At 32.3% G+C, this 14029-nt stretch overlaps 1 protein-coding gene across 1 annotated transcript; it reads left to right on the top strand.

Moving 5' to 3' along the window:
• The first annotated feature begins 5856 nt into the window (after positions 1–5856).
• Positions 5857–8628, top strand: LOC110728787 (60S ribosomal protein L35). Its single transcript, XM_021908436.1, has 4 exons — positions 5857–6010; positions 6121–6256; positions 6351–6507; positions 8295–8628. Exons 1-4 carry the CDS (start codon positions 6007–6009, stop codon positions 8367–8369), a joined length of 372 nt encoding a protein of 123 aa, XP_021764128.1. The 5' UTR covers positions 5857–6006; the 3' UTR covers positions 8370–8628.
• The last annotated feature ends 5401 nt before the right edge of the window (positions 8629–14029 follow it).

Genomic DNA, 14029 nt, shown 5'->3' with positions numbered 1-14029 from the left:
ATCAACTTTGGGTGATTATCAAGTAGGTATATGACACGTGTACTTCTTGCCATCCTTATAAGAGTGGACTACATGTATTTGGAATTTTGTCCGACTTATCAATCAAAGAAAAATCACCAAAGTCCAATGTCGATGAAAATTCTACTCGTACTCCATTCTATTGCATGATTTACGCACCCTAACCTAGTACTTTTATTTCGTAATAATCGTAACAATTTGACTTTACACTATTCATATAATTACTTTGGCCTACTTTTTCCAATATATAATATATGGCGCCATGTAAATATTACAGATTATTAGATTAGTCTTTATGTATATTTTCATTTTATTAACCTTTGCATTGACATACATACTAGTCAAAATGTTGCATTTATTACGAAACAAAAAGAGTATATTTTTAACTTTAGGACGCTTTTGGTTGCCATAGGAATAACATATTCATAGAAAATTGTAATCCAAGCTTTTTGATTGGTTAGCTAAGGGCCTACTTTTCTAACAATGGGCCTAAAATTTTCATCATCGTTTACGTGGTACTACATGGAATCCTGTGCGATACACGGTTTTTTCATCTAACATTTTTTATTATTTGATTTATTGTAATTAATAATTTCACACAAAATTACAAAAGTTTAATTTTTTTTTTACTATAATTTATAATGAATTTATTAAATATAAATAAATTGTAAATATGATATTTTTTCCGTTATATAAAATCTTTAATGTGAATGATAAATTTTTGATAATTTAAATCCTAAATTATTATTTATTGTTTTACCATATCTTTTATTTCAATAGAATCACCAACCTCATCCACAACCAAACTACTACATCACTGGATAAATTGAACAGTGAAATGTTAGCCAAACTGAAATTGATATAAATTAAATCTTTACATTATATAAAATAAATCAATATATTTATCAATAAATGAAAAATTGTTGCGATATAAAATTAAATCTATGCATTGGAATTTTTCATCATCTCCAATAATAACCAAAGCCATCCATATATTAAGTATACAACATCTAATCGTATGCCATTAGATAAACAAATAATCGTTAAGTATCCTAAATAAATACAATGTAACTAATAATTACAAATATAAATTTAAACATAAGATTTTAAAAATTACCCGGACATTGATGACCTAAAACTAACACAAAATTACTAACACAAAATTCGTTTGATGGGGTTTTGTATTAATACGAAATTTTATTGTGTCGTATGATGTGTTAGATCTGCATGTAAAAAGACATTTTGTAAATAAAACATAAATATATAATCGTTGAGTATCCCAAATTAATACAATGTAAGTAATAATTAGAAATACTAATATAAACATAGGATTTTAAAAATTAAGATAAAAATTACCTGACCATTGATGACCAAAAATTAACACAAAATTCGCTTGATGGGGTTTTTTATTGTTACGAAATTTTGTTTTTGTCGTATGCTGTGTCAATTATTTATAATGATAGGTATCACAAATTTTAATTTAATTATAATTAACAAAAAATTTGTATTTCTTATCATAAATACTATCAAAATTTATCTTATAATGGTAGGTATCAAACTTTATTATAAGCGTTTATCATTTAAATATTTTTTAGTATTTTTTTTGGATTTCTTATACTCATAGTATTGAATTAATAAATTTACCTTTTCCTATAATTTTACTTTATTTTTTTCATTAAAATAATTTAATTCGTGGATTATAATCTACGTGGCATTAAAATTTTAGATGTATCAAATGTAATTCGTTACTTTTATCTAGGTGGCGACATAATTTTTTAATTTATAAATAAAATACAAATCTTTTTTCTTATTGATCAAAATAAGTATATTTCTTACGTGGCACTCCGAATGCTCTCCAAAAATGCCTACTTTTTCATCTAAGATTTTTTATTATTTGATTTATTGTATTTAATAATTTCAGACAAAATTACAAAAGTTTAATTTTTTTTATTATTATAATTTATAATGAATTTATTAAATATAAATAAATTGTAAATATGATATTTTTTCCGTTATATAAAATCTTTAATGTGAATGATCATTTTTTGATAATTTAAATCCTAAATCATTATTTATTGTTTTACCATATCTTTTATTTCGATAGAATCACCAACCTCGTCCACAACAAAACTACTACATCAATGGATAAATTGAACCGCGAAATGTTAGCCAAACTAAAATTGATATAAATTAAATCTTTACATTTATATAAAATAAATCAACATATTACCAATAAATGAAAAATTGTTGCGATATCAAAACAAATCTATGCATTGGAATTTTTTCATCATCTCCAATAACAACCAAAGTCATCCATATATTAAGTATACAACATCTAATCGTATGCCATTAGATAAACAAATAATCGTTAAGTATCTTAAATAAATACAATGTAACTAATAATAACAAATATAAATTTAAACATAAGATTTTAAAAATAACCCGGGCATTGATGACCTAAAACTAACACAAAATTACTAACACAAAATTCGCTTGATGGAGTTTTGTATTGATACGAAATTTTATTTGTGTCGTATGATGTGTTAGATCTGCATGTAAAACAACATTTAGTAATTAAACATAAACATATAATTGTTGAGTATCCCAAATTAATACAATGTAAGTAATAATTAGAAATACTAACACTACAAGAAAACAGCTGGATTCCGACGGAATTTTTCCGTCGAAAACATCGGAAAATCCGTCGGAAAACGGCCTTCTGACGGAATTCCGTCGGAATCAGTCTGTCGCACTACCCTTTGTAGGAAATTCGACGTTTTTCGAGGGAAATTCCGTCGGAAGCCACTTTTCCGACGGAATCCACTCTGTCGGAGCTGGTTTTGACTTTAAACGAAATTCCGTTGTAATTTTCCGACGGAAATTTCAGTCGGAGTTGGAGAGGATTCCAAGGGAAATTTCTGTCAGAAGAGGTATATTCCGACGGAAATTCCCGTCGGAAGAGGTGTATTCCGACGGAAATATCCATCGGAAAAATCAATAAAAAAACATAAAAAAAAAAACCGCCTCCACCACCCCACCACCAGCCCCCCTCACTTTAATCCACCTCCCTACCTTAACCTACCTTACCAGACCCACCCACCTACCACCTCACCAGACCTACCCACCTGACCGAAACCCACCTCCCCACCTCACCAGACCCACCCACCTCACCGAAACCCACCTCCCCACCTACCACCTTAACCCACCCACCCACCTTACCTTACTGAAACCCACCTCACTGAAACCACCCAACACCTCACCGAAACCCACCTCACCACCATAGAAACCCACCTCACCACCCAAAACAACCACCGAAACCACCCAAAAAAAAATCCATAATTCACCAACACCATATATTTCAAAAAAATCAGAAAAATCAACAAGTTAATTTAAATCAAAATTAAGAAGAAAAAAAAGAGACACATACCTTAATTTGACAAAAAAAAAAAAACGTTGAAATTGGGTTTATAAGGTCAAATTCGACCATGAAAACTCTAGATCTAGAGTTTTCATGATCGAATTTGACATGAAAATCTTGAAATTACCTTGAGTTGAAAACCAAAGAAAACGAAACGAAAAAGAAAAAAAAAGAGGGGAAGAGGAAAGAGAAAGAGGGAAGAGGAGAGGAGGGAGAAGGAGAGGAAGGAAAAAGAGGGGGAGAGGAAGTAGGAGTGAGGCGCCGAGGAAGGAGAGAAAGGAGAAGGCCGGAAAGGAAGGAGAGAAAGGAGAAGGCCGGAAAGGAAGGAGAAAGAGGGGAAGAGGAAAGAAGAGAGGAGAGAGAAAGAGAAGAGAGGCGGGGAGAGAAGAGGAGAGGAGAGAGAATAAGGGTTTTTAGGGTTCTTTTAGGTTTTTAAGGGGACTTTTTTTTTATTATTATTTAATTATATTCCGATGGATTTTACTTCTGTCGGAAATTTAATATTCCGACTGAATAATCCGATTGGAAATTTCCGACGGATTTTATTTCCGTCGAAGCGTCAAATTTCCGACGGAATATTCCGTCGGAAAGCCCATAAATTCCAACAGATTTTTATTCCGTAGGAAGTCCGTCGTAAATTTCCAACAGATTAAAAATCCGTCGGAATTTATGGGATTTCTGACGGAAAAACATGTCCGTCGGAATTCGGCCTATTTCTAGTAGTGTAATTTAAACATAGGATTTTAAAAATTAAGCTAAAAATTACCCGGCCATTGATGACCAAAAATTAACGCAAAATTATTAACACAAAATTCGCTTGATGGGGTTTTTTATTGATATGAAATTTTGTTTGTGTCGTATGATGTGTCAATTTATAATAGTAGGTATCACAAATTTTAATTTAATTATAATTGACGAACAATTTGTATTTCTTATCATAAATACTATCAAAATTTATCTTATAATGATAGGTATCAAACTTTATTACAAGCGTTTATCATTTAAATATTTTTTAATATATTTTTTTTTGGATTTCTTATACTCGTAGTATTGAATTAATAATTTTATCTTTTCCTATATTTTTACTTTATTTTTTTTCATTAAAATAATTTATTTCGTGGATTATAATCTACGTGGCATTAAAATTTTAGATATATCAAATCTAATTCGTTACTTTTATCTAGGTGGCGACATAATTTTTTAATTCAAAAATAAAATACAAATCTTTCTTCTTATTGGTCGAAATAAGTATATTTCTTACGTGGTGCTCTGAATGCTCTTCAAAAATGCCTACTTTATTTATATATATTAGATTTAATTTTGGCCTAAAAAGACCACCCAAACACAAACTACAATAAACTTGGACCCTAAACTCAAAACTTTTTAAAAAACCTAGACCCCAAAATATGATCTAAACTCAATTTATTTGCATAACTTTAAAAGAAAACCAATTTGACCCAATACCATCTTTTAAAGGATTTGGATCGACCATATCAACAATCAAAAGGCTATACTCATATAACTATTATCCAAATATGGTTACGAGTAACTTTCAACTTTTTTTTGGGTACTTTAAATTTAGTAATCTCTCTGTTTCATAATACAATGTCTTTTTGGGTTTTAACGCGGGAATTAAGAAATTTGAAAACTCCGTAAAACTAATGATTAGAAGTACATATGTGCATCTGGTTAGAGAGAGATAGAGAGAAAGAAAAAATACTTGGTATAAAAAAAAAAGGAAAAAAAAATGACAGTTTATCAAAAAAAGATAATAATCTCAAAAAGTACAACCTTTAAATAGAAAAATACATTGTATTTTGGTTTACCCAAAAAGGAAAAGAGACATTGTATTATAAGACGGAGGGAGTAGTTAATTTCACACATTTGAGTAAAATATTTACTGCATTGTATTTTAAAGATCACACATTTTAAAAAAAACGATAAATTATATTTATATTAAGTTCACTTTTGATTATTTACAACTAATTTACAATATTTATACCAAGCATAACTTGGTGTAGTGATAAGGTTTATATCTCACAATCATGAGGTTGTAGGATCAAACCTCACTAGAGACACTTTAGGGTGGAGATTCCTTTACCCTTCCCCCCTCCCACTTCTAAAGTGCCTAGTCCACTAACCCGGATCGAGGGGACCTGTGAGAGGCTCCGACCCGGTAAGACTTATGAGAGGTTCCGACCCGATAGGACCTTTCCTTTACCAAAAAAAAAAAAAATAAAAAAATTCCTGATTTACAATGTTTATATCCACTTGATTCACCTTTAGCCGGCTATACGAGTAAGTGAGACTCGAGTTATGTTGTGTCAGTTTTTACCGACTCTACGATTCTTTCTGCACAGTTTACAACAGACCATTAGCCCTAAGCACTAAGAAGACCTTATACAATTATAGGCCCATCAATATATTTTGAACAACCCAAGGCCCTCAATACATATAAAACCCAATCACCATAAACCCTGCTTTTATAGCTGAGCCATTTCTTCTTCTAGGGTTTCCACTCTCTCAATTTCGCCGTTGTTGCAGCAAACACTCACCTCAGAAGCGCAGAAATGGGTACGATTTCTCTTTCTCTCTCCTCCATTTTCGATGAATTCAAGCTTATTCAATGTCTTCAAACTTTAGTTTTTGATTCAATTTAACAATTTTTGTGTTAAAATTTGCAGCAAGAATCAAACCCCATGAGTTGAGGCAGAAGCCTAAGGCTGACTTGTTGAATCAGCTCAAGGATCTCAAGGCTGAGCTCGCTCTTCTTCGTGTTGCTAAGGTTACCGGCGGTGCTCCTAACAAGCTCTCAAAGATGTATGTTTTGATTTCAATTTTCTAGGGTTTTCAATTATAGGGTTTTTTTGTATGATTTGATTGTATTAATTGGGTTTTTTTGGGGTTTTTGCAGTAAGGTGGTGAGATTAGGGATTGCGCAAGTATTGACAGTGATGTCACAGAAGCAGAAGTCGGCATTGAGGGAAGCATACAAGAAGAAGAAGTTCTTGCCGCTTGATCTTCGTCCCAAGAAGACCCGTGCCATTCGTCGTCGCCTCACTAAGCATCAGGTATTATTTCTATCTCATGTTATACTGTTTTGCCAATTTGATTTGTTCAATTAAATATATAAATTTGTTTATTGTGTTGTTGTGGATAATATTGTGAGGTTTTGAATCTACATTCATTATTGCACATTGTATTTGGGTTTGATTGTATTAGTATGTCGTTGAATGTTGAGTGAAATGGATTTACGTCTATGTTATATAGATTAGATTGAAGGGAATTAAGGTTGTCATTGGCATTTTGATTTTGAGGTTGAATGTTGAAGTGCTATGTCATTTGATTGATTCTTTTTACATTAATATTAAGAGTGATGGTAATGGTTAGTACGAGTGAAGCGGCTGCACGCTAGTATATTAGGTTCGGTAACTATAGGGAGGCATGGGTAAATTACAAATTTTTGTTGGTTTTGAGAGAAGCACAGGCTGTGTTCTGAAATGCTCTTTGAATGATTTTCTTTTATATCTTTACACCCTGAATAAGGGGTTGGATTAATTTTTAGTTCTGCATATATTATTGAAATAAATGTGTTGTTTTGAAGATGGATTTTATTTGTCTTGTCATTTATTTAGCTTTTAAGCTAGGTCATATGTGGTGCTCCAAACACCTCTCTTATTGGCAGTTTTTTTTACCCGTCTTTTCGACCCGTTCCTGTTTATTTGAGCCTATGAGCTCTAGATTTTGAACCTTAATTAAGAAGGGAAAATTTTAAAAAAGAAGGGTTAGGGAGTTTGTTAAGTTTAGAGGTGTAAGCTGATGTGAGCTGTGCAGTGCTACAAGCCAAAGTACATCACTTGTCAACAAAACTTTTCATGAATATTTGAATTGACCTGATGGAGATGCTCATATAATACGAGTATTAGACATTTAGGAGGTGGTAATCATTCTAAATTGCATTGTTGGATATGTTAGAATGGAAGGAGTTGTGGCAGTTATGATAATTTCTACGAAGTTTATGAGAAAATAGTTATGTCAGTTTGTAGGCATGATAGTTCTGATTTTAATTCTCTTGTTTACGCATAGCTGTTGACCTCTTGTCGGAGAAGGTTAGTATTTTGCCATCAACCAAACTTTGAGTGTATGCTTCATTGCTTCCCTTGCTCAACTTGTTTAGCTGTTGCGACATTGTTGCCATTTGCATGTGTCACATCAAACAGTATAGGGTTTAGGGAAGCACAAGCTTGTGTTCTGAAATGCCATTCTTTGAATGATTTTCATTTATATCTTTACACCTTGAATAAGGGGTTGGATTAATTTTGATTTCAGCGCAGATTATTGAAATCAATGTGTTGTTTTGAATGATTTTCATTTACATCTTAAGCTTAACTGTTGATCTCTGTTGGTGGTAAGCGACGTTGATTGTCATGCCCCAATATGATACCCCGTGGAGGAGTGTGATATTGACACTATTTGCATGTATCAGTGTATCACATGAAAGAGTCCATGTCTCGGGTGTTCTAATTAAAGTGTTATTGCTGGTCATTCCTTTTTTGGGGTGTGGTAGAGTTGAGATAGAAGGTTTTATGCTGTAAACGTGTTCAATCATCCATAAATCTCTTGCCCAACCTGATGAGCTGTTGAAGCATTTGATGTTGATGGTATTTGTTAGTGTCACATGAAAGAGTCCATGCCCCAAATGATCTAATCAAAGTGAAAGTGTTATAACTTTTCGTTCCTTATTTTGGTGTTGGAAAGTCTATTCTAGGATAGAGATTCAATGTTGTAAACATGTTCATTAAATTTATTTTAGTATAATGAGGTCTTAAAATGTGTAGTTCTCTCTTTCTTTTCTCAGGCATCTTTGAAGACCGAAAGGGAGAAGAAGAGGGAGAGATACTATCCCATGAGGAAGTATGCCATCAAGGTGTAGGCTACGTATCTATTATCTAAGGGGGTTTCTACATTCCATGAAATTTTTTGTTCCAATGTTCGTTAAACTTCTAAAAAGTGAGCTTCAATTTATGACATTAGCCAGTTTCTGCCAGCATTTTGTGTTGCTAAATAGAATCTTTGTTTGTGATCTATGATGAATTTTGACATAGAAAGGTGTTTAGATTCAATCTACTAGTGTTCACTTTTTAACATCTGCATGTGTTTATGATGTGGAGCAGGTTAGTTCGTCTTTACTATATACTCCGTAGACGTGCAAATTAATATTCTTGTTTTCGATCAATTCCAACCGTTGCCATTTACGGCAATTTAAAATTAATTGCAACCAGTTGCCTTTCAAATCTAATTTGAAATTTACCGCATTTTTCATTTGGTAAGGATCAATTATCATTTCACATTATTTGTTACTCTGTACAACTATTGTAGATCTATTTTAGTACATATGTTTCCGATTAATTGCATTTTTGGTCAATTATTAGTTCTTTTCAAACCCAAATGGAAAATGGAGAAAGTGTATTCTTTGAATTTTTATAGTTATCGTTATGAGTACAAATTTAGTAAGCTTGCCGCCGCTGGTGAAAATATCTTGCAAAATAATTAAATGTGGAGAAGTCGTAAAATATTATACTGGTTCCTTCGCTCTTTTTTAAAATTACTGTTATTACCTCTTTCCTTATGACATAACTTCCTTTTCTTGAAATCACTCTCGATACGAGTAACGAAATGCCAATTGGATTAGGCAAAACTGTCCATTTTTATACCAAAATTTAGGTGTTTAAATCCATACCTAAAGCTCATAAAGTATGGAGAAGCTGGATGTGGTTCAAGTACGAAATACTCGGAAAAGAATAATATACATTCCTGGCCTCATGCCAATTAGCTAACCAAATACCTCCTATAGACTAGTGGTAGGTTTGTTATCTCACAGACTCACACCCAAGAGGTTATTGGAATCAAATCCACTAGAGGCACTTGCGATGGAGATTTCATTACCCTTTTCCCCAATTTTTCAACTGATCTGCCTAATAACCTAGATTGGATTGACCTGTGAGAGGTTAAACCGGGCCCTTCTCCTTACCTTAAAATACTATGCCTCCTATAGGATTTTTAATCGAAAGTAAGAATCTCATAGTAATATGAATATTACTGTACTATGTACCTCTTGGGACTTTGAGAGCATATGAGAAATAACCTACTCTCTCCATCCCTTATTTTTTGCCTCATTTGACTTTTCACAGTCTCCAAAGTGTAACTAATATATCTCCATTACTATAAGCATAAAAATTATAATTTTTTGATATTAATAAAATATACAATGAGGCGATTCTAACAAGATCTCACTTGCATATTTTATCACTTATATATTGACAAGAATTCTTAGTCAAAGTTGTAAAAGTTTAGCCATATATTTATAATGGGCAAAAAATAAGGGATAGAGGGAGCACTCTATATGACACTATGAAGAAGGGGATCGAGTATTACTAATTCTAATGGTTGGCAAAAGGAATTTGCTTGCAAACGTTAAAATTTTTATTTTAATATAGTAATTAATATATATTTACATGTCTTATTGATTAGCTTTGGCAATCAATTTTGCTTTGTGTAGCTAAAATTAGCTTGGTAATATTAATTAGATAGAAAAATATTGTTAACTAAAATTATAAATTAAAATTTAGGTTGACTTTCTCAATTAGCTTTTTAAATTTCATTCATTTAATTTATTAGTTTATTAATCTCCTATATTTTGAAAACTTTTGTCCAAGCTAATTTTAATTTTTAACTCCCATAATCAAGCTAGTAGTTAGTGATTTTAAAAGGAAAAATACACTTTAATAATCCCAACTATTGCTGATTTACTTCTAATAATCCCAACTAAGGTTTTTTTTTTTAATAATCCTAACAATGGGATCAGTTTGCCTCTAATGATCCCAACCGGTCATTCAATGGGTCAATGACCTGTTATAACATATGACCATGACACGTGTCAACACGTAATTGGTCCAAATTTAAAAAAACAAAAAAAATAAAACCTAAAACACAACCAGTTAGCCACCCTAACCCTCACCGCGAGCCAAACCCTAACCTCCATCAGAAATCGGCCAGCCACCCCCCTTAACCACAAAATCGACCGGCCGGCCCTCTACCACCCGTTTAACCCACCCCAACCTCCGAAACCACCGACCCAGCCCACCTCGACCCCAAAAACACCAACCTAACCCACAACAACCCTCCCCTACTTGGATCCGCCACCATAACCGCTTCTCCTCCCTTCTCCCACCGCCAATACGGCCAATTTCGAGGGTGGGGAAAGGGAGGAGGGGCGATTTCGGTGGCGGAGGAAGGGGCGCTGATTTTTTTTTGTTTGAATGGTTTTCCGACAAAGGGGAGGGAAGGGAGGATAGTGGTTTAGGGGGTTGGGGTGGATACGGTGTGTGTTTTGGGGTTGGAAGGGTCGGGCGGCCATTTTCGAGGGGTTAGGGAGGTGGCCGGCCGGTTGGTTGTGGATTGGCTGAGAACAATGGGGGTTGGCTGGGATCAATTTCTGTTTTTTTGTTTGTTTTTATTTTTTTTAAAATTAGGCTAATTATGTGCTGACATGTGGCGTTTAAAAAACAAAAAAAAAAAAAAAACAAAAAAAACAAAAAAACTAAAAAAACACTTTCAGCTGATAATTAGTTTTTGGGATCATTGGAGGCAAAGTCAGGGTATAGTTAGGATTTAAAAAATAAACCTTAGTTGAGATTATTCAAAGTGAATCGGCAATAGTTAGGATTATTAAAGTGTATTTTCCTTTTTAAATTGCAGACAAATCTTTAGCTACAACCGTTTGAATTCCAAGATAAATTAGCTTGTCATTAGAGTTTAACTCACAACATAAGAAAGCAATTAGAATTCTACTAGGGTTAATAGCTTAAATAATTTTTTTGATAATGGTATGAAGGAAAAGGACTCTAACTATATCTCAATTCTTATTATTGTTAGAACCTTATTAAGTGAGCTAAAAGCCCAAACCTCTATTTTAATATTTATATATAATTTTTCAATAATACTCCGTACTTTGTATACGTAGATCACAATTTAGAATCTTTGTTGACGTGTGTATAAACTACAGTATAGTAGTACTACAAGACAAGAGCAATAATAAGATGTAAACACAACTGTCTGTTTTTGTCCCCATGACATACAAATCTAACTCAACTTAGTACCTCAGCATCTAACTCAATAATTGAAGAAAATTTTAAAATAGTTGTAGAAACATTAAATATAAACCTTAACATGTAATGGAATCGCAATCATGCTATAACATCTTTATCCTTTAAGAATTGAAGCAATGTTGTGAAGTCAAAACCTTAGTGAAGTTACTTTTAGAATTGAAGCAATAATGTTGTGAAGTCATCTGTTTATGAATTTTTTGAAGATTTTTTTTTTTTTTTTTTTTTTGAAGACAAACACGGGAGAATACTATATCAAAATCAATCTCCGCCAAAGTATGAAAACTTTGGGGGATTAAATCCATACAAACACGTTGTAATATATCCCCTAAATCCCATCTAGCAGCTAGATGGGCCACTGTATTCCCCGTCCGCCTTACATGAACACAACTAAAGTTATCAAGTGTACATTTGTATTTTGTTTTCTGGTATATTTGAGTGACAACGATGAGTTATCATTTAGTTTGGTTTTGAGCCGGTCTGTGAGAATTTAAGTCGGGTTAGATGAAATTTGTTATGAGTAATTAATTACAAGTTATCAATTATTTTACCCAACACTTAGTAAAAATAGCTAATATAACTATCTGAAAAAAATTAACAAAAACTAATCTATTCGGCTTATCAAACCCGTCAATACAATTAATTATAATAGCAATATTACTCACTAATTACCAAACATGACCTTAAACTCAAACGTATGGAGTTGCTAACCAAACCGCTTACCGCAATATTCAATACTTTGGAGTCAAATAAGGTAGTGTGGAGTCAAATAAGGTAGTGTTTACTTCACCCAAATTTCAATTAATTTATATATCTATGTTATTGGCCCAAAAACTCTTATCTTATCTTATTAGATTTATTAGACATTATTGGACAATATAGGAGCTTTTATCATACAACTAAGTGTACCTTGTAATGCACCACAACCAATTATCACATTTCTCATTAGCATCAAAAGAGGATATTCATTTCACTTAATTTCTTATTTGCATAGACTTAGCAAATTTGTGAAGTTGATTGGTGAAAAGATCAGAGAAAAACTAATTTGTTCATTCATACAAATTAACAAATTGAGAACACGAATTCATTTGTACCGTGTAAGGCACAGTTGGTTCGTTGTATGGTAATGATCTTGGTTCGTAATCTTTATTTTATCTTATATGTATTTATCAACCTTAATTTCTATTACACAAATGAAGTGGAAGGCTGTAGTGTTCACCTATAAAGACCACAACATTCTTCTTCCTTAATTGGAATAAAAATTATTGAAAAAAAAATATATTGGAATATAAATTATTGAAAAAAAAAATAAAAAATCAATCAGCTAAGATATAAGGAAAGATTAATCAATTACCAAAGAAAAAGGAAAGATTAATTAATCATCAAAGAATTGCATAAATTAAAAATCAATTACTTGAATTAAGTCCAAAATTACATTATTTATTTTATTTCAATACAATCAATCAATTAATACATAACTCTAAATTCTCAATCAATCAATTAAGTTATACTTCCTCCGTTTTTTTATAGTTGCAACACACATTTTATTTCAATACAATCAATCAATTAATACATAACTCCGTTTTTTTTTAAGAAAAGTATACCTCACATGATATAATACAATTAAAATGGGGTTAAGAGGTTGTTCGGAGTATAATCAGGTGAGCCATGAGCTTCAAATAAAGGTAATAGTACACTCACGATAAAAACCTTCCTTTTATAGTATGTTACAACTATTGTGACATTTTTATTTTAGGAAAGTATTGCAACTATAAAGAAACGGAGGAAGTATAATCAAGATCATATATTAATAAGTTTGATATTATTGTTTTATACTATTGATGTTAATACATCAGGACGAAATACTGTCAATTAAATTCAAATTCGACGATTCGGTTCGCAACAATTCAGCAGCAGCAGGAATCGTCATCAGAGATAGCAACGAAACCCTCATCAAGGCATCTACTTTCAACCTCGGCAACACCAAAGTATTTATAGCAGAAGCTACGACTCTTCATAAAGGAGTCCAACTAGCTCTTCAATGTGGCATTCAGAATATTTAGATTGAAGGTGATAATCTATTAGTCATCAACTCAGTGAAAGACATTTGGGCAATCCCTTGGCAGATCGAGCATGTTATAAAAGATGTTCGGTCCCTCTTCTCACTCGGTTTCATAATTTGAGTATTCAACACATTTACCAAGAGGCAAATCGAGCAATAGATCGGATCGCTAATGTAGATCATTTAGTGTATGATAATATGGATATTGATATTTGTAATAGGTCTAGCCTATTCCCTATTCTTTTTTCTGATACGTTAGGAATTTCCCTCGTGAGAAGGGCTTCCTAATGTTATTTTCCTTACCTTCAAAAAAATAAAAAAAATATACAATGTTAGTCACCAAGCATAACTTGGTTTAGTGGTCAA

This window comes from Chenopodium quinoa, unplaced genomic scaffold (assembly GCF_001683475.1).
Source record: "Chenopodium quinoa cultivar QQ74 unplaced genomic scaffold, ASM168347v1, whole genome shotgun sequence".
NCBI classification, from domain to species: Eukaryota; Viridiplantae; Streptophyta; class Magnoliopsida; order Caryophyllales; family Amaranthaceae; genus Chenopodium; species Chenopodium quinoa.
Note: the sequence above shows the minus strand (reverse complement) of the source record. Positions and strands in the feature narration are given on the sequence as shown.

Excerpts from the sequence above, each read along its gene's own strand:
- LOC110728787 (XM_021908436.1), top strand. Across the intron at positions 6,257-6,350 it reads CCTAACAAGCTCTCAAAGAT|TAAGGTGGTGAGATTAGGGA; the intron begins GTATGTTTTGAT and ends GGGTTTTTGCAG. Across the intron at positions 6,508-8,294 it reads GTCGCCTCACTAAGCATCAG|GCATCTTTGAAGACCGAAAG; the intron begins GTATTATTTCTA and ends TTCTTTTCTCAG.